This window comes from Tachyglossus aculeatus, chromosome 9 (genome assembly GCF_015852505.1).
Source record: "Tachyglossus aculeatus isolate mTacAcu1 chromosome 9, mTacAcu1.pri, whole genome shotgun sequence".
Classification (NCBI taxonomy): domain Eukaryota; kingdom Metazoa; phylum Chordata; class Mammalia; order Monotremata; family Tachyglossidae; genus Tachyglossus; species Tachyglossus aculeatus.
In genome coordinates this window covers 51403544-51423629 of record NC_052074.1, presented here as the reverse complement: position 1 = coordinate 51423629, position 20086 = coordinate 51403544, and the positions used below count along the sequence as shown (strand labels likewise).

Sequence of the window (20086 nt, the reverse complement as noted above, 5' to 3'; positions counted from 1 at the left end):
GATATTTCCAAAAAGAAGAACACATTTCCATAGTAATTGCTGCAAGAAACATTGCTTTTATGTATGGTAAAAAGCACACGAAATTGCTAAGCAGCATGGCTTAGTGGAAAGATCACAGGACTGGAAGTCAGAGAACCTGGTTCTAATCCAGAATCCACCAGTTTCCTGTTATGTGACCTTGGGCAAGTCACTTAACTTTTCTGTGCTTCAGCCCCTTCACCTGCAAAATGGGAATTCAAAACCTGTTCTCCCTCCTACTTTGACTGTGAGCCCCATGTGGGACCCGATTATTTTGCATCTTCCTCAGTGCTTAGTACAATGCTTGAAACATAGTAAGTGCTTAACAAATACCATAATTATGATTATTATTAACTTTTGTCCATTTTCACATCATTTGCAATGGGAGGAGTACCCCCTGGTGGAAACCCGTGCAAATATGCTAACACTCTAAGGCAGTTTCCACACTACTGCAAATGTGGTTAATGGTTCCATCCTTCATTCGACCTTCATACCTGCTCTTGGGGGGAATTAAAAAAAAATAGTCTATGGTTGTCTGTCAATTATCAGGTTAACATTAGGTAATTATATTTTTCTAGAGCTGATTCCATTTTTGCTGAGCCAACTCAATCAATGGCATTTGTTGAGCATTTACTCTGTGCAGAGTGATACTGCTAAGCATTTGGGAGAGTATAATGGAGTAGACATAATCCCTGCCCTCAATATTCAATGCCTAACTAAGTTTGGGAGGGGGGACTGGTCATGTGGATGAAATATTGACTACCCCTAACTAACAATAATAATCACTGCATTTGTTAAGTGCTTACTATATGCCAAGCACTGTAGTAAACACTAGGTTGGACACAGTCCCTGTCCCACATGGGTTCAAAGTCTAAGTAAGAGGATTGTGAGCCCCATGTGGGACAGGGAATGGATCCGGCCTGATTATTCACAACTTGTATCTACCCAGAACTTAGAACGGTGCTTGACCATAGTGAGCACTTAACAAATGCCATTAAAACGTTTTTACAGATGAGGAAACTGAAGCAAGCAGAAGTTCAGTGACTTGCTAAGTTCAGGCAACAGGCGAGTGGCAGAGCTAGGATGAGAATGCAGGTCCTCTGATTCCTAGGCCCATCCATGCTCCTTCCACTGAGCAATGCTGCTCCCCTTCTATTCACTCCATTAATTAGCACCAGGTTGGTACCCCAGTGGAAGAAACAGGATGAGAGGGGCTACAAAAGCCAGACCTGCTCTTGCTAATCATGGTGTGCTTACACTAGTGGTCCTCCTCTTCCTAAACATATTTACATGAATCGTTCCCTTGTACCAATCCCTTTCTGGGCATCATGCACTTCGACAAGACAGCCTGGGGTTAATGTTATCTGCCACATACTGACCTCAACAGGTAATGTGCAAAATCAGGTCAGAGCTCCCATTTCTATAGTGGCTGCCTGCTTGTTTTGGAACAGCAGCATCTGTTCCTGTGAGATAGTGGTTCTATAGGACAAAATCCTGAGAATTCATTTTGAACACAGAAATTCCCAACTGCTCCACTCTCCCTCGAGATGTCTTCCACGTTTCCCAGGTACTTATCTGGAAATGATGCCCAGAGGCTCCTTATTTGACAAAGGAGTATTTCAAAGTTTTTAGAAGTTGTGACCTAAGGATAATATTCCACTTCTCCTAAAGTCATACCTTCTACATACATCCTTTCATTGATCCTGGGGGACTTCAATATCCACATCTTCCCTCTCTAATCACCATCTTTAACTGTTCACTCTCCAACCACTTCCTCCTCATTGCTTTCAAACATGCCCATGTCTCCCCATCATAAAAAACCCTTCCCTTGACCCCACAGTTCCCTCTAGTTATCATCCCATCTCCCTCTTACCATTCATTCATTCATTTAATCGTATTTATTGAGCACTTACTGTGTGCAGAGCACTGTACTAAGCGCTTGGGAAGTACAAGTTGGCAACATATAGAGACAGTCCCTACCCAACAGCGGGCTCACAGTCTACACCCACTGTCTCGAGTTCCTCTCCTCCAATTCTCTCCTTGACCTCTTCCAATCTGGCTTCCGTCCCCTTCACAGAAACCACGCTCTCAGAGGTCCCAAATGATCTCCTTCTTGCCAAATCCAATGTTCTATATTCCATCCTAATCCTTCTTGACCTCTCAGCTGCCTGTGACACCGTGGCCACCCTCTTCTCCTGGAAACATTAACAAACCTTGGCTTCACTGATACCCTCCTCTCCTGGTTTTCCTCCTTAGTCTCTGGCTGCTCAGTCCCTGTCTCTTCCGTGGGCTCCTCCTCTGCCTCCCACCTGCTAACTGTGGGTATCCCTCAAGGTTCAGTTCTGGGCCCCCGTCTAGTCTCCATCTACACACACGCCCTTGGAAAACTCATTCACTCACATGGCTTCAACTACCAGCTCTCTGTGGATGATTTCCAAATCTACATCACCAGCCCCAATCTGTCTTCTTCTCTGTACTCTTGCATTTCATGGTATAGTGGATAGAGTACACACCTGGATAGAGTACATGCCTGGGAGTCAGAAAGTCAGGGGTTCTAAGCCCAGCTCCCCCACCTGTCTGCTGTGTGGCCCTGGGCAAGTCACTTCACTTCTCTGTGCCTCAGTTACCTCATCCATAAAATGGGGATTAAGACTGTGAACCCTATGCAAGACAGGGGATATGTCCAACACAATTTGCTTGTATCCACCCCAGCGCTTAGTACGGTGTCTGGCACATAGGAAGCGCTTAACAAACAACATTATAATTATTAAAATTACTTGGGTGTCCTGCAGTCACCTCAAACTTAACATGTCCAAAACAGAATCTTCCCAACCAAACCCTGTCCTTCCCCTGACTTTCCCATCACTGTAGACAGCACCGCCATCCTTCCTGTCTCACAAGCCCGTAACCTTGGCATTATCCTCGACTTCTCTCTCTCATTCAACCCACATATTCAATCCATCACTAAATCCTGTTGACTCAACCTCAACAACATTGCTAAAATCCAACCTTTCCTCTCTATCCAAACTGCAACCATGTTAATCCAAGCACTAAACCTAACCTGCCTTGATTGCTGTATCAGCCTCCTTGCTGACCTCCTAGGCTTCTGTCTCTCCCTACTCCAGTCCGTACTTCACTCTGCTGCCTGGATCGTTTTTCTACAAAAACGATCAGTCCATGTTTCCCAACTCCTCAAGAACCTCTAGTGGTTGCCCATCCACCTCTGCATCAAACAGAAACTCCTTACCATCGGCTTTAAAGCATACAATCATCTTGTCCCCTCTTACCTCCCCTTGCTACCTCCCTTTATTGTAGGCACATTTCCTCCAAGAGGCCTTCCCTGACTAAACCCTCTTTTTCTTTTCTTCCACTCCCTTCTTCATCACCCTGACTTGCTCCCTTTATTCACCACTACCTCTTCCTAGCCCCACAGCACTTATGTACATATACGTAGTTCATCTATTTATATTAATGTCTGTCTCCCCCTCTACACTGTGAGCTTGTTGTGGGCAGGGGATGTGTCTGTTATATTGTACTCTCCTAAGCACTTAGTACAATGCTCTCCACACAATGCACACTCAGACTGATTCTTACATCTTGCTGACATCTATTTTTATTTAATTGGTGATATATTTAGTCCCTCCTGGTGTTACTGTTTTAGTATTCTAGAACTTCTAACTTCAGTATTATAAGCTCAAGACACAAGCCTTGTCTTTCTGCTTTAAACCAGTGATTGTTTTAGTATTCTATAACTTTTAACTTCAGTATTATAAAACTCAAGACACAAGCCTTGTCTTTCTGCTTTAAACCAGTGATTGTTTTAGTATTCTAAAACTTCTAACTTCAGTATTATAAAGCTCAAGACGCAAGCCTTGTCTTTCTGCTTTAAACCAGTGAGCTTTGTGTGTTTTTGCAAAACGGAAATTAGGTTTCTCGTGCAATAAGAATGGCAACAATATTAATCATTCCTTGGCACTCCATGCTAAAAGTCAATCACCAGAAGCAATATGGTTATTTTTGTTGCAATGTCAATCAGTCTTTCAAATACCAGGATTTCGTGGCCACGGAGCACATTCATATCTGAAACCCAAATGATTTAAGGAATTTAACTCATGAACCAAGCCGAAAAAGTAACACTGAGAGTTAGCTGATCAAAAATAAGTCTTTAAAATGCAAGGTCAATCAATTTCAGGCATCATTGGAATTGAAATATGTATTAGCAAAGAGAAGGTGAAAATAAATTCAGGCTAAAAGCAGCGAAGTGTGAAAATTTGGTTTCAAGCAATTTTACAACTACATCTCAGTTAGCATTCTTGCACTGTTATTGGCTTTGTTGTTGTCTTATGCTGTCAAGTCGTGTCCGACCCATAGTGACGTCATGGACACATCTCTCCTAGAACGGCCCACCTTCATCTGCCACCGTTCTGGTAGTGTATCAATAGAGTTTTCTTGGTAAAAATACAGAAGTGATTTACCATTGCCTCCTTCTGTTCAGTAAACCTGACTCTCTGCTGACTCTCTCCCATGCTGCTGCTGCCCAGCACAGGTGAGTTTTGACTTGTAGCAGATTGCCTTCCACTCGCTAGCCACTGCCCAAGCTAGGAATGGAATGGATATGCCTCTGCTTGACTCTCCCTCCCGTAGTCGAGACTGGTAGAGTACTGGAAACTCTCCAGGTGTGACCCTGAGAGGTGGTTATTGGCTTTTGGGAAACGCATTTTCAGAGAAAGAAATGAAACAGAGACTGAATAATTGCTGAAGTGGCTGGGACTGCAAACCCAGAGTATATCTGAACAGAAGAATTCAGAAATATATCCTGGGCTTTTCAAGAATGGACTTCTATATACAGACTAAGGAAAGACGAGAATGGTTAGCCACCCAAGCTGCGAAAATTAGAGGTAGAAAATTTTGCCCCAGTTGGCCGTGAAGTCTTATGGCATATTATGTGTGCTGTAAAGTGAGGATATTCCAGACATTAGCTCTCCATTGTAAATAGAAGAAATCTTACATGTTTCATTATCATGGCAACTGGCACGCTCTAGGTTTTGGACGGCAATAGGAGACATAAACCACTCTGGAAATGTGGAAGCATAATCACCTGGAGCTCACTGGATCCTCCAATTCTAAAAGTAGACCAGAGGAACTGGGTAAATCTGAGTAAGAATATCACCTTTGAACAGGGTAAAAAAACATGGAAATGGGTAGCGTCAGGAAAATTTAAGGAACAGAGAGAAAAGCGTTGAGTCATGTACATAGTGTTGTGTTCTCTGCATACAATAAACGCTCAGTAAGTACCTTTACATAAATATGTAAATATGGGGAGGTGTTAAGGATAAAGGGGATTTGGAAATAGAACGAAAGGCGGGGGAAGGGGGGAAATGAAAGGCCCACTCAACTTACAAGGTTAGTAAAATTTTTATTAATTTAGGTAACTTTCCATCACTCCACCCAATACCATTTCCTGGTATTCAGCCAAATTAGCTATTCAATACAGCCCTCCCGTTAGGTAGTTGACTCTATTTTCCATGAGAAATTTTAAAAGATGAACTACTATCTTGAATTTTAGTCTCTTTTACATTTATTTTCTCTAATAGACCATTTTATGTCATAGAAATCTACCTTTTAATTTCATTAATTTTCGAAGACAGAACGATACAATAAAAAGGAATCTTTATTCTTTTGGCTTGATTGTAATGTGGTCTACCGTTCTTTACGGTAATAGCATTTTCCTGCATGCAGTTCACCAACACACAACAAGTCAATAGCTTTAGTAAAAGAAGTCTACATTTAACTTTTGCTCTTGTAAGGGACACAAAATCTCCCAGTGTGACGTATAACACAGTTTCTATACTTGGTTCTCGTGAAAAAGACTGTGGCTCCCACATCATATCTAGGACAGTTCTAGTGCAGCATGAACCGACAAGAAAAAGAGTAGTCTGCATAAACAAATGACGGGAAAGATCAATGGTCCCATGAATCAAGGAGCCTGATGTTGAAACTTTTGATGCAGGCAGTGTTAGGAATTCAAACTCGTTTTCCCCAATCCCCCTGTCCATGACAACATAGAACTACTTGGAAGCCGGTGAAATTTGGACTCAGTCTGAGATTTATTTCACATTGAAATGTGTGCAAATATACAGTACTAATAAAAAAGCAGAAACCTACGACGACCCATCCTGGTCTTGATTCCTTATTTTGTGATGTTCTTCAATTTAAAAAGTGCTATGGACAGAAAGTAACAAAAGTGACTGTGACAGCAACCTGAAGATAATTTTCATTTCTCATTTTATGTACAAAATGCTGAAAAATAAAATAAAATGACCTTTTTACAGTATTTATACTTTCTTAGAAAACTCTAAGCATATATTTTCAACAGATTTAAGCAGCTTGCAACATATCTGTACAGTCTGGCTATACCCTGTACAGTATTCACTTAAAATTTAAGAATGCAAAGCAAGAAGCTCTTAGATTGCTGCAAACTATTGCTTAATGACATGAAGAAATGAGGTCTCAGTTGAACAAATTTGTTTCACTTGACCACTGACATATATGGCTTCCCATATTAGACTTCTGAGCAGTGGAAGGAGTAAGGTACAGCAGAACAGGCAAGAGAAACATGCATCAGTGTTTGCCTCCCAACTATTTATAATGGTACTGATTACATCTTATTACCTGTTGAAAGCTTGCAAACGACACGTATCGTGGTACATATTTGACGCAATAAATACTGTGCTCGGGTCATTATTTATTTATTATTACTATTTTTTTTTTTTGCTCAAACATGCACCACAGGGTAAAATAACTATTTACATAGCAGACAATTTTTCAAATTGACAAATACTATGTCAACTTTGCTGAGAGCAGAAGATGGCTAAACAATACCGCAGGAGGGAGCAGAATGAACTTTCTAAAGGGTTTTTGGTCAATTCAAAATTCTGGAGCAGATCCATTAGAGTAGCTTCATACGCTGTCGAAGGACACTTAAACCAAAAGTGAAAATTCGTGCTGCCGGAACTTTTAATAGCAACTGTACCAACTAAACAGAGCGAATGGATTGTGTAAAAAGAAAATAACTCTCCAATTCTTGTAGATCCTATAAGACTTTTACAGGCACATTAAGATTGGTCTGGATTAGACACTTGGAAACATGAATAGCTGTTATGCACCTCAAAATTTAGAGACATTCCCCAAACATAAAGTAGTGTAACTGTTTCTTTTTGTGATGCTATGATTTTCCGTGCGTGATCAATAAGTGCAGCATGCCTTCATGCAAATTGTTTCTGTCTGTACATTAGCGATTCATTGCTTCCCCTCCCTGGAACCCTTTCCCCAACATAAAACCCATTTACAAAAATAGTCACATATAATAGTAAACAACCTGTGAATTAAAAAAATGATAAGTTCACCAACACAGAATTTGTAAAAATATGGCGGATGTAGCAGTTGAAAAGCAAACCGTGGATACAATTACGTAGTCAAGAGTCATATGTTAAACACACACAAAATTTTAGTTTTTCACCTCTTTAACTGGTCCCTACAGTCTGAGTAGCCATTTTGTCTCTCCTCTTCAGCAGTGTCAGCTGGTAGTGAAAACAGCAACCTCCTGTCAAAGTCGCTACCCGGGTCTAGGGGGTAACAGTTTGCTGACGAGGGGGTCACTGCCTCGTTATAGGCACTGACCTTAAGTATATGTTTGTAAAAACAGTCAGTTTGGCAAAGACCTCCCAGGGGAGTGCCCCGTTGACAAAAAAAAAAAAAAAAAAAACCCATCACCTTCACAGGCTGTAAACAATTGATCACAAAATGGAATTCTTTGTTTCTTTTTTACTTTTTGCTTTCCCTGACGTCTTTCCCTTTGTCTTCCTTTTCTGTTTTGTCTTTTTCATATTTTTCTTTTTCTGGCTTTGTTACACTGTCATAGGAAGGTGGAGAGGTGGTGGAGGGGGTCACATCTGTTTTCTCTGGTGTGGAATTTTCATGGAGTTTATCAATGATCATCTCTTCTTTGATAGGCAGTCCATCCCCTTCTTTACTTTTGTCTTTTTTATATATACAAGAAGCCTTCTTAACTTTTTGCCTCAAGAGGTAACGTCTGTAAGCTCGCTGAATTATAATAGCAGACACCTCCTCTTGTTTTCGTTTCAGAGTAGTTGTGATGGGCTCATAGGAGACTTTAGAGGGATTAGATGCCATGAACCGCTCTTCCATCTGTATGCGGAGGGCGTCCATCTCTCCACTCTCTCCCAGAACGCGCTTGGTGAAGGCGAATAAGATGTCGAGGCAGTGAATCCGGTCCCCGCTGACCATGGGCAGGTCCATGGCGATGAGCTGGACTTTGTTCGGTTTGGCTATGAGAAGTGGGGGATCCAGAGCCGCGGCAAAGTCAGAGAGTTTACTGTACTCTATGAACTGGGTTGCGTCGGGGTCAAACTTCTCCCACACCTCATAGAACATCTCAAAGTCATCCTCGCTCAGGGGCTCGGCGCTCTCTTCGGTGGCCACGCTGAAGTTCTCCAGGATGACGGCGATGTACATGTTCACCACCACCAGAAACGATATGATGATGTAACTGACAAAAAAGAAAATCCCAACAGAGGGGTTGCCACAGTCTCCTTTAACTGAGCTTCCGGGGTGATCTTTCTCAGGGTCGCAGTCTGGGGGTCCGCTGTTCAAGATTGGCGCAAGCAAACCGTCCCATCCGGCGGAGGTGGTGATTTGGAACAGGCAGATCATGCTGTTGCCGAAGGTTTCGAAGTTGAACATGTCGTCGATCCCAACTTCCCTCTTGACGTAGGCGAAGTTGGACATGCCAAAGATCGCGTAGATGAACATGACCAGGAAGAGCAGGAGGCCGATGTTGAACAAGGCAGGCAGTGACATCATCAGGGCAAAGAGCAGCGTGCGGATCCCCTTGGCTCCTTTAATGAGCCGCAGGATCCGGCCGATCCTGGCCAGACGGATCACTCGGAACAGGGTCGGGGACACAAAGTATTTTTCTATCAACTCGGCCAGAAACATCCCTGTGTAAACAAAAGCAGAACAAAATAAAGAAGGAATGAATAGTTAATAGTTAACGACAAGTAGTAAATACATTTATCAGTTAATTGATAAACATTTCTTCTTACAATCCTTTACGAAAGTATTTTTCTATCAACTGGGCTAGAAACATCCCTGTGTAAACAAAAGCAGAACAAAATGAAGGAATGAATAGTTAATAGTTAACGACAAGTAATAAATACATTTATCAGTTAATTGATAAACATTTCTTCTTACAATCCTGTGGGTCAGTGGATGCCTTGTGACAAGGTGTCAGGTGGGAAGCAGTGTGGTCTAGTGGGCAGGAAGAGCACAGGGCTGGGTGTTAGAGGACCTGGGTTCAAATCCCATCTCTGCCTCCTGCCTGATGTTTGACCTTGGGTAAGTCACTTAACTTCTCTGGGGATTAAATCCTTGCTCTCAGCCTGATGAGGGGCAAGGATATGACCATCCTGATTATTTTATTACCCCAGTGCTTAGCACATAGTAAGCACTTAAATAGCAGCGTGGCTCAGTGGAAAGAGCCCAGGCTTGGGAGTCAGAGGGTCATGGGTTCTAATCCTGGCTCTGCCACTTGTCGGCTGCGTGACTTTGGGCAAGTCACTTCACTTCGCTGTGCCTCAGTTACTTCATCTGTAAAATGAGGACTAAGACTGTGAGCCCCATGTGGGACAACCTGATTACCTTGTATCCTCCCAGCACTTAGAACAGTGCTTTGCACATAGTAAGTGCTTAACAAATGCCATCATTATTATTATATTACCATTATTATAGCCTTAGGTTACTCCTTGGGTCAGTGGTGGAGTCGGGAATGATGTTCAGGATTTCCTGACTCCTGCCTCAATGCTCTCAATCAATTGTTGGTATTTATTGAATGCTTAGTGTGTGTAGAGCACTGTACTAAAAGTTTGCCATTGGATAACATTGTCTTCAGTGTTTAAAGGAATCCTACCAACCACTATATTGCACAGAAAGTAAAGTCTAATGGGCTTTTTCATATTTCAAGAGAAAGATCACAGAGCAAAGGTAAGCCTAAGTCCTGACAAAATCCTGATTTGGCAGCATTAATGGATCTATCCCCTTCACACAATATTGAAATGAGAACAGCATACTTCTACTGCACCCAGTAAGTAGTCCTTGCACATTGCTTTGTTCAGTGACTTTTTAAATTACTAAGTAGATTGCATCCTGTAATTCCTTAGAGAAAATGCTGTGATATTCAGAGCTGAATTTATATCAGCTTCTGATTTCGAAAAGGATGGCAAATGAAAAAACGAAATATAAGCACTCTTTTCAACATGTCCCATCTGCATTTAGGGAATCAGGAGGCTAAAGAACCATCTTATCAAGGATAGTTTGTAAATGCTTAGATGAATATCAAAAATAAGGGCAGCAAAGCTTTATTTTCATTTACGTTTTTCACCCTCTGTTAATTGATTTTTCAGTTTAGAAAGAAAAACCCTTCTCACCTACGATGGAGAGAATGACAACCACAAAGTCAAAGATGTTCCAGCCAATGGTGAAGTAATAATAGCGGAGAGAGATCAGCTTCAGCACACATTCTCCCGTGAACAGAACGATGAACACCAGGTTAATCCAGTACAAAATGTTAGTCATTTCTTGACTCTGGTCATCTGTTTCCACCATCATGGTGACCATGTTAAGGCAGATGAGGATCATGATACTGATATCAAAGACTTGTCTGGTAACAAAATCAAAGACCATTCCCTGGAATTTATTCTGAAACAAAAATACACATTACTTCCTTCAGGACTTTCAAGTGTCCTTCTTTTCCATGACTTCATTTAGGAAATTACACATTTTTCTTTTGAAACAGAGAGAATCTGTAGACAGTTTAAGAGTCGATAAATCTGAACAATAAAGGCAATAGTCGAGATAATGTGGTTCTTCCCAAATCCTCTTTTTAGGGTGTGATCATCTCGAAATAATCATGTGATCATCTCAAAATAATCACCTCAAGTCTGACAACTTTGGGTGTTAATCCTCTGACCAAGTTCTATTCTCAAACACATTCAATGCTCTGCCACTAAATTAAACCAGGTTCAAATTTAGGTGAAAATTTTGGTTGTGACGATTCAGTTGCTTTGTGATTTGATCTCAAAATGATCAGCTTAGAAATAAACGTATCATTAAAATGATTGATTTTCATATTTGTTACTCTACTTAAATAATGTGTGGGTATATGTGTGCGTGCGCGCGCGCACACACACACACACACACACACACACACACTCTGAAGTCTTGACCACCTGATCTTTGATCTGGGTGACTTGGAACATTCCACTCTTGGTTGACTAAAAAACTGCATCCTTTTAGCTCCAATTTTGTATTGTACACACCATAATAATAGAGAAGCAGCGTGACTCAGGGGAAAAAGCACGGGCTTTGGAGTCAGAGGTCAGGGGTTCAAATCCCGGCTCCACCAATTGTCAGCTGTGTGACTTTGGGCATGTCACTTAACTTCTCTGGGCCTCAGTTACCTCATCTGTAAAATGGGGATTCAGACTGTGAGCCCCCCATGGGACAACCTGATCACCTTGTAACCTCCACAGCGCTTAGAACAGTGCTTTGCACATACTAAGCGCTTAATAAATGCCATTAAAAAATACTAAGTGCATAGTAAAAGCTTAAACACTATTTGTTGCCTGAAAAACTGGAATGTATAGCTCATTGCTGTGTCCCATTCACCAATTCCAAAACTCCACCTAAAGTGATGTGCTTTATAGTGCACCAAATCAATCAATCAGTCATATTTATTGAGTGTTTACAGTGTGCTGAGCACTGTACTAAGCTCTTGGGAGAGCTTAGTACATTATAATAACAGGCACATTCCATGCCCACAGTGACCTTACAGTCTAGATGGGGAGACAGACATTAACATAAATGTATAGAACATGGGCATGGGTTCTAATCCTGGCTCTGCCACTTGTCTGCTGGGTGACCCTGGGCAAGTCACTTCACTTCTCTGTGCCTCAGTTATCTCATCTGTAAAATGGGATTGAGACTACGAGCCCCACATGGGACAAGGACTGTGTCCATCTTGATTTGCTTGGATCCACCCCAGAGCTTAGCACAGTGCCGGGCACATAGTAAGCACTTAACAAATACCATCATTATTATCATTATTAGTAGTAATATTAAGAAATTACAGATATGTATGTAAGTGATGTGGGGCTTGGAGGGGAATGAATAAAGGGAACAAATCAGGAGGGAGTGGAAGAAAATGAAAAGAGGGCTTAGTCCAGGGATGGCCTCTTGGAGGAAATATGCTTTCAACAAGGCTTTGAAGAGAAGGAGAGTAATTGTTGGATATGAAGAGGGATGACACTCCAGGTCAGAGGCAGGAACGTGGGTGAGAGGTCGGAGGTGAGAGAGATGAGACTGAGGTACAATGAGTAGGTTGGTGTTAGAGTAGCAAAGTATGTGGATTGGGTTGTAGTAGGAGAGTAATAAGTGAGGTAGGAGGGAGCAAGTTGATTGAGTGTTTTCAAGACTACAGTAAGGAGTTTCTGTTTGATGCCGAGGTGGATGGGCAACAACTGGAGGTTCTTGAGGAGTAGGGAAACATGGACTGAATGTTTTTGCAGAAAAATGAAGCCGGCAGCAGAGTGAAGTATACTGATCGGAGTGGGGAGAGGAAGGAGGCAGGGAGATCAGCAAGAAGGCTAATATAGTAATCAAGGCAGGATAGGGGAAATGCCTGGATTAATATGGTAGCAGTTGGGAAGGAGAGGGAAGGGTAGATTTTAGCTATGTTATGCACCCAAAGGTGCTTAAGTGATAAATTCACCCAATAAAGAAAAAGTAATGCGGCCAATAAACAAATAAGAATTCTGCACATATAAAGCCTGCTATTCTTACCGCAGGCCTAGGTATAGGCTTTTGTGGTTTCTTAGATCCCAGTTTTTTCATTGCATTGTAGTATTTTTTCTGTTCTTCTGTCATAAAGATGTCTTGACCTCCAAAGTATAAAAATGAGGGCAAAACTGGTTACAATCATGGTTACAACCTCTGCCTGCTAAATACCTTACCTAATTATGAAGCTATTTAGCAAATAGATAGTCAATAATTTTGTCGATGATAATTATAAAGACGAAAATGGTGCCAGCTAAAGCTTTCATCTCAAGTACTCTCAGAAACTTGGTTTATCCCAAAGTCTCCTGTCATACTTATATTATGAACAACTGAATTTGTGTGTTCACATTCTGTGTAAAATTATAGTGTTAGAAGGCTGCTGTTTTCACATGCTAAATGTCCCAGTAAATAATTATTTCAGTTCTTGTTCGCTCCATAAAAATAAATCAGAGAACTGATGAAATTTTTAATACTTATCTTCTTTTTCTGTTGGTTGAAGTTATCTATGATGACACCAATGAACAAGTTCAGTGTGAAAAATGACCCAAAGATGATAAAGATGACAAAATAAAGATACATGTACAGGTTGTCTTCATACTTGGGTTGCCATTCCACCTACAAAATACAACGAATGACAAATTATCAGGCACCGTGTTCCTTATAGGAAACACCCCTTGCAGGTCAAAACAGTAAGGCCTCCTTGAACTATTTGTAAATTTACAATCTGAATATAATTTACTCTAGCAGTGAAATCTCACCTGTTAGTGAATCTTAAAAATAATTTTTCCTTTACTGATATAAAAAAGAGCCCAACATTTTTAGAAAACATGACGATTAAGAATAATGTCGTACCAAAGGCAATTGGTGGAGAGGTCAATTTCTTATCTTTCAAAGTTGATGTGAAGATAAATGAGACAATATATACAGACACATTTTGGGCTAGTTAGTAAATAATTTTAACGCATTTTGCAAACTAATATAGTTTCTTTTAAATCTATTTCTAAAGTAGGCATTCTTATTCTATCAGTTTGTTTTCCAAAGCATTAATTTACATAGTTCCATTGAACAGCTCATGCATATGTCTTACATTTCTTGAATCAACAGCTGCATACATGATGTCCATCCATCCTTTAAATGTGGCCTAGAAAAATAATTTTTTTAAACTTTTAATACTGTTGATCTTAAAGAAGACTGAAAATAGGCCTTTCTGACACAGCACCTTAGAAAACCCCCAAAATTCATTTTACATTCAATATCTCTATAGTAATACTTTAAGTTAATCTTTGTAAAACATTTCAAGTTGTATCTATATCACCGTATTTTATATTTGAAGAAGACAGCACTGACAGTGAAGTTCACCTATGAGTTTGTTTATTGCCCAAAAGGCCAACGCAGGATCCACAGTTCCAGCCACATTGCACATAAAAAAGGTTATCTCTTGTGTCACAACAAAGAGAAAATTATTAAAGCACATACTCCTCTTCTTCATCTGTAAAGTAATCCAAATAGTTGAACCAACCAGGACCATTAAAATCTGATCAGTAATAAAATCTCTAATCTTTCAAAGTCAAAATTGCAGACCCCATCCAACATATAAAAATATGTTTAACAGAAACAGACTTAACAGCAACAATCCATTCCAATCTGTCCTAGAACAAACATAGGCAAAATTGTTTTACCATTAATGAAAAGATTATAAAGAATACATAGATGTTGGTCACTTACCACTTGAAGCAGAGAAAGGTAGCCAAGTCCAACATTATCAAAGTTTACTTTCACATTTTTCCATCGGGCAGTTTGATTGTTGTCTATGAGGCTCTTGCATTCACTATAATTGTTGACTACACTAATGTCAAACATCTCCCCAGTGGTGAAGTTAATACAGTGGTAAAACTTTCCAGCAAAGAGGTTCACTCCCATAATACTGAATATTAGCCAGAATATGAGACAAACCAGAAGCACATTCATGATAGATGGAATTGCTCCCAAAAGAGCATTCACAACCACCTAACACAAAATAAAAACAGAGTTAAATTGCATATGAATATTCATTAATGTTTTCAATAAAGAAAAGCTCTTTTCATTTTGCCAACTGCCTCACCTAAACCAAGAGTGAAATAAGCAAAATTGAAAAATAAAAAGCATAAAAGTGTAAATAAATAAAAACCCAATATTTGAAAATATTTTTGTATTTTAATACCTTATCAGAAAAAGAAATGAAAGATGTAAGGTAATTAAATTCCAGCAATTTCTGGGACACAGTATAAGTACAAAGATCAATTTAGGATGGCATCTTAAATACAATTTATTTGACCATCTTATGAATTATTTAAAAGCTAAATTGCTAAAAAAAAAGCGGTGATAGGGAAATGAAATGGAATGATGCAGAACCCCACTGAATAGGCAGGACTGGCACAATAATCAGGAAAAGTGGGCTAGTGTAGGAAAGAGACTGCAACTAACTCCAAGAAAATTTTTTTTTGTGATTTGTGTAGTGGGCCCTTTGCTTTTTCACACAAGCAACAAGCATGGAGAACCTGGGAGGTCATCTGTATGGTGACTCTTGGAAGATTCCAGAGTCTCAGAATAAAAAGAATCCTAAAATGTGTGCATGGGACATTCAGATCCTGTAGGACTTCATAACCTTGATTACAAGGAACCAAGATTGGCTTCAAATCCACACATGTTGTATAAATGACTTCACTGAAAACTCTAGTTAATGTCTTTGTTGTTCCCTACACCTGAACTTCCCAGCCCTTCAGAGGGGAAAAAAAAAGCATGCACATAGTTTCTTTTTCTAGTGACACTTTCAATTCTTTTAACAAATGGTTAAAACAGTATCCTAAACATCACCGAGTCAGCTCTGATCCTCCTAGAATGAAAGTTAGATGACACAATGTCTCAACTCAGATGACCATGTAGTGTTTACCAGCTGTATGCTCTACACGTTTTATGACATTCCCATATAAGATTCAAGATCCCTTTAGAGTGCTGGCATCAGTCATCCTTGAGACAGTTAATATCCACTAGAATCAAATCAAAGAGTGATTCCAGCAAAGAACACTGGAGTTGGCTAGAGGAAGGTCATTCCCCTCTCTGCTTGTGTCCAAGGTGCATTGGAAAAATTTATGTCTCTAACACATTTCTGTGTTCATTACTTCTGAGGGTGAGAATACACAATTCCACATTGTGGTTGCCATTCTGTTTGGGGCCTTATAGCTACGAGGGCCACAAGTGGCCATGTATATTCTTTACAGCCCTTTTGTGCCTCAACTTCTAATTAATTTCTGTGTTTCTACAGTTGACCTGCTTTTTATCCATTTCAGTCTCAGCCTTAGAGCAACAGAGTGTTGCCAGCTTCTGACTTGTATCCCTTGAAAAAGCTCAAAACACAAGAAATGAAGCTGTGGGAAACTGTGAAGAATAATTTGGCAGTTTAAAATTACACTGAGTGGGATTTCCTGCGTATTTCTAAATGGAACACCACAAATCTTAATATAGGTTCTTGTTTCTCGCAACGTGGTGGAGAGCTCCCACAGAATGGGGCAGAATGAGAATCGACCCGGCTGATCAGAAACAGTCAAGCCTGCACCCTTTTCTGGTAAGTCAGCTCTCAATTATTCCCGGCAATGGGAGGGACTAAGGGGTGGGTAATCCAAACTAGAGAAAATGCATAACACAGGAGTGGTGGCTTGACCCCTGGTGGAGGTAAATCCCTAAATTACTTTAGTGAGGGAGAAGGAGGGCCAGAAGGAGAGGAAGAGAGAGGAAGTAGCAACTGAAACGACAAATTCTTCTAGAAATTGGGAAAAGAACTTTGCAGACAGGCAACTTCCTTAAGAAGTTTTAAACTCTCCGATCGCAAAAACAGTTAAGCTCATTGTGGTCCGGGAACACGTCTCCCAACTCTGTTACGCTGTAATCTCCCAAGTGCTTAATACAGGGTTCTGCACATAGTAAGTGCTCAATTAATAGAATTGTTTTTATTACATTTAGCTTAAAATTTATTCAAAGTACTGGACTGGGGACACCTTTTTGACCTTCAACAGCTCCCCACGAGGGACAGGGGCTGTGTCTGACCTAATTACCTTGTACCTGCTCCAGAGTTTACAGCAGTGTTTGACACATTGTAAGCATTTAATACCATAAAAAATGGTGGTTTGAAGTGACTTCTCAGTGACTAGTTACTAATTTTGCAATAGGTCTCAGAAATGTATTGTTTCTAAATACTTAAGACATGATCTTACCCTCATCCCTTCAAATCTTGATAAGGCTCTTAGAGGTCTCAAAGCTCTTAATGTCCTGAGGGATTTGATGGCACCAAGTTCTGAGTAGCCCAAAGCATTGGCTGTTAAACTAACCAAAGAAACCTGGAGAACAAAGAGAAAGAGAAAGTGGAGTGGTGAGCTTGCAGTGAGCATCCATCAGACCTGAATGACATCCAGCATGCACTGTACTGAAAAGAAAAAAAAAATCGAGTTGATCCTCTTTCTTTGGGAATCCTTCTGTAATCCTATTCAGATAATCAATTACAGGAAAACAAGTATTATTTGGATTTATGGAGTGCTTACTGTGTACAGATCACTGTACTAAGTACTTGGGAGAGTACAACACAACAATATAACAGACACATTCCCTGCCCACAACTAGCTTACAATCGAGAGGGGGGAAAGGAAGGAAGGAGAGAACACTACAGAATGGCATGGGATTGGGAATCAGGACACACAGGCTCTTGTTCCAGCTCTCCATTCGCCTTCTGGGTGTCTTCAGGTATGCCACGTTATGGCTCTGTGCCTCAGTATCCTCACCTGTAAAATGGGACTAAGATATCTGCTCAACCAGGGATGAAAACAAACATAATTTCATTATACTGGTGTAGGATGGGGCAGGACATTTCCAAATAGATCCAGCATCACTGCGCAAAGATGAGGGGGGCAAAAGAGGGCATAGGAGGTATTTTAAAAACTGTGGAGCTGATGGGAAAACTGTAGCCCGGTGGGAATAAGAAGCCCCCCGCAGGTCCCCAGGCCAGGCCAGAGGCGCTTTCTGCCAGCCAACAGAGATGGGGCAGCAAAAGTGGTTGCCAACTTCCCAAGTCCACTCCCTGAGTATTGCCCCATGCTCTGCCTGGAGCCATACCAACTTATTCTGGTCAAGAACAACATCACTGGGGACCAACTGGCTGGCTGGCACACTTGTAGTTGTTTGGGCTTTGTGCCACAGTCTTGGGAAGGATCTGGCAATGCATTAGGGCCAAATCTGTTTTTTGGCACACACAACTGCCAGTGAGGGAAACGCTGGCTGCCCAGCCCCTCACTGCTGTGGAGTCCCTGGCCCAGGTGGCTTGGCACTCCACCAAAAAGCGAACGCTTTGAAATGATACCAACTGGAACGGACACACTGGCATTTATCGTTTTACCAGTGCCTTGTTCAGGGATGTTCCAGCTTGCTTCCACCCCTGTGCACAATCTACATTTTAGCATGTAAATACTGGATGGAACAAGGTGTGAGTCTGATCTGTTTACCTAATATCTACCCCAGTGCTCAGCACACTGCTTTGGCTCTACTCCTGGACTCAAGAAATATCATTACTATCAACAATATTACCATGCCATTTCCATAATCTCTCTATCAGATCTAGAATTATAGCATTAGTAACATTACAAAGTCAGAATAGCAGCATACCAAACAATTTCCTACTTTCTTCTCACCTGAACTGTTTAATTAGAAAGTTTATCAGAGAACAGAATCATATGATAACATGTAAACACTATCAAATGGAAAACTACAAAGACTAATCTACTTACATCAACAATCAGGAAATCCAACCAGCACCAGGCATTGGTAAAATACATTTGAAAACCATATGCTACCCATTTCAAAAGCATTTCCAGAATAAAGATGTATGTGAACACTTTGTCAGCATATTCCAACATCGTTTTAATAGTCTTCCGCTGTTCAATGTATATGTCTTCAAAAGCCTGTGGGAGAAAAGTTTGCATTTTAAGTACCACTTAACTACATAGCCTTCCTGCCTTACTAAACAAACACAAAAATGGAAGTATTCTCTCGGGGTACATGCTGGCAAGTGTAGATTTTTGATCTGTTTATCATATTTCAGACTTCAGTTTCCTCCGTACCTTGGCCAGGTAATGAGCAGATGCTCATTACACCTATGTCTATTGAAACCTGTTGAATCAGAATGGTTTCTCTGGGATCCTAGTCTGCTAGCTCTGCTAGCCCCCTACCAGACTGTGAGCCCGTTGTTGGGTAGGGACCGTCTCTATATGTTGCCGATTTGTACTTCCCAAGCGCTTAGTACAGTGCTCTGAACACAGTAAGCGCTCAATAGATACAATTGAATGAATGAATTAATAAATAGCCAGAAAAATTTCCCAGCAGACAGATTACCCTTGCTTAACTTGGGAGGACCACCTAATGCTTAAAGCAAAAAAACACAGATGGTTGCTATGACAGCGTTTTGCTTAATACAGATCATCATCAATTTATTGAGTGTTCACTATGTTCAAAGTCCTTGACGAAGTGCTTGGGAGAGATCAATACAACAGAGTTGGTTGACAAGTTCCCTGCCCACAATGAGCTTACAGTCTAAAGATCACCTCCAAGAACTGGGAATTAGCCTCAGCTTTGACTTCATTGTACCAACAATTAGAAAATACTTAAAATCTCTAAGGACATGCAAAAATATTCAGGAAAGATATTTCTTTGAAGCAAACAAAAAAAAAAAGAAAAATTTAAACCCTCTTCCCAGCAGACCTAAAGACAATGAGGAACAAACACTTGAGGAATAAAATGAATTAGTTTCTACAGATCTTAATTGATGTGGCTTTTCAAACCTTAATTGATGTGGATTTTCCATCAAAAATATTAATGAGATGCTGTCTTTTTTTTTAATATGAAAACATTTCAGGAATCTAAATGCTTATTGTTGCAGAGTTAGAAAACCAAATAAAAATTAGTTGTGAGTTTAGAACTTCTTTTCACGTGGCACAATCAGGTTTTGTTCCTTGGAAATGCAGTTGTGTCAAGAATAGCTGAATTGTGAGGCACATTTCCCTATACACCTAAATGCAATTAATTACGACATTCCAGGTCCAGCCTCTCAAACAGCTGAGCTCTACAGGTATGTAAAAAT

At 40.6% G+C, this 20086-nt stretch overlaps 1 protein-coding gene and 1 non-coding gene across 2 annotated transcripts in view; both read right to left on the bottom strand.

Moving 5' to 3' along the window:
- Window positions 1-4574: 4574 nt before the first annotated feature.
- LOC119932750 lies at window positions 4575-4712 on the bottom strand. Its single transcript, XR_005452485.1, has one exon. It is a non-coding gene; the product is annotated as a small nucleolar RNA SNORA7 (small nucleolar RNA).
- Window positions 4713-5417: 705 nt separating this feature from the next.
- LOC119932515 (sodium channel protein type 2 subunit alpha-like) overlaps window positions 5418-20086 on the bottom strand; it is a 98807-nt gene continuing 84138 nt past the window's right edge. Inside the window, exons 20-27 of the mRNA XM_038751761.1 lie at window positions 18738-18911; window positions 17178-17300; window positions 14656-14937; window positions 14018-14071; window positions 13408-13545; window positions 12937-13041; window positions 10524-10794; window positions 5418-9038 (exon numbers count right to left, since the gene is read on the bottom strand). Of these exons, the coding sequence (XP_038607689.1) occupies window positions 7843-9038; window positions 10524-10794; window positions 12937-13041; window positions 13408-13545; window positions 14018-14071; window positions 14656-14937; window positions 17178-17300; window positions 18738-18911 (2343 nt within the window). The 3' untranslated portion in view covers window positions 5418-7842. The remainder of the gene's footprint in view (window positions 9039-10523; window positions 10795-12936; window positions 13042-13407; window positions 13546-14017; window positions 14072-14655; window positions 14938-17177; window positions 17301-18737; window positions 18912-20086) is intronic.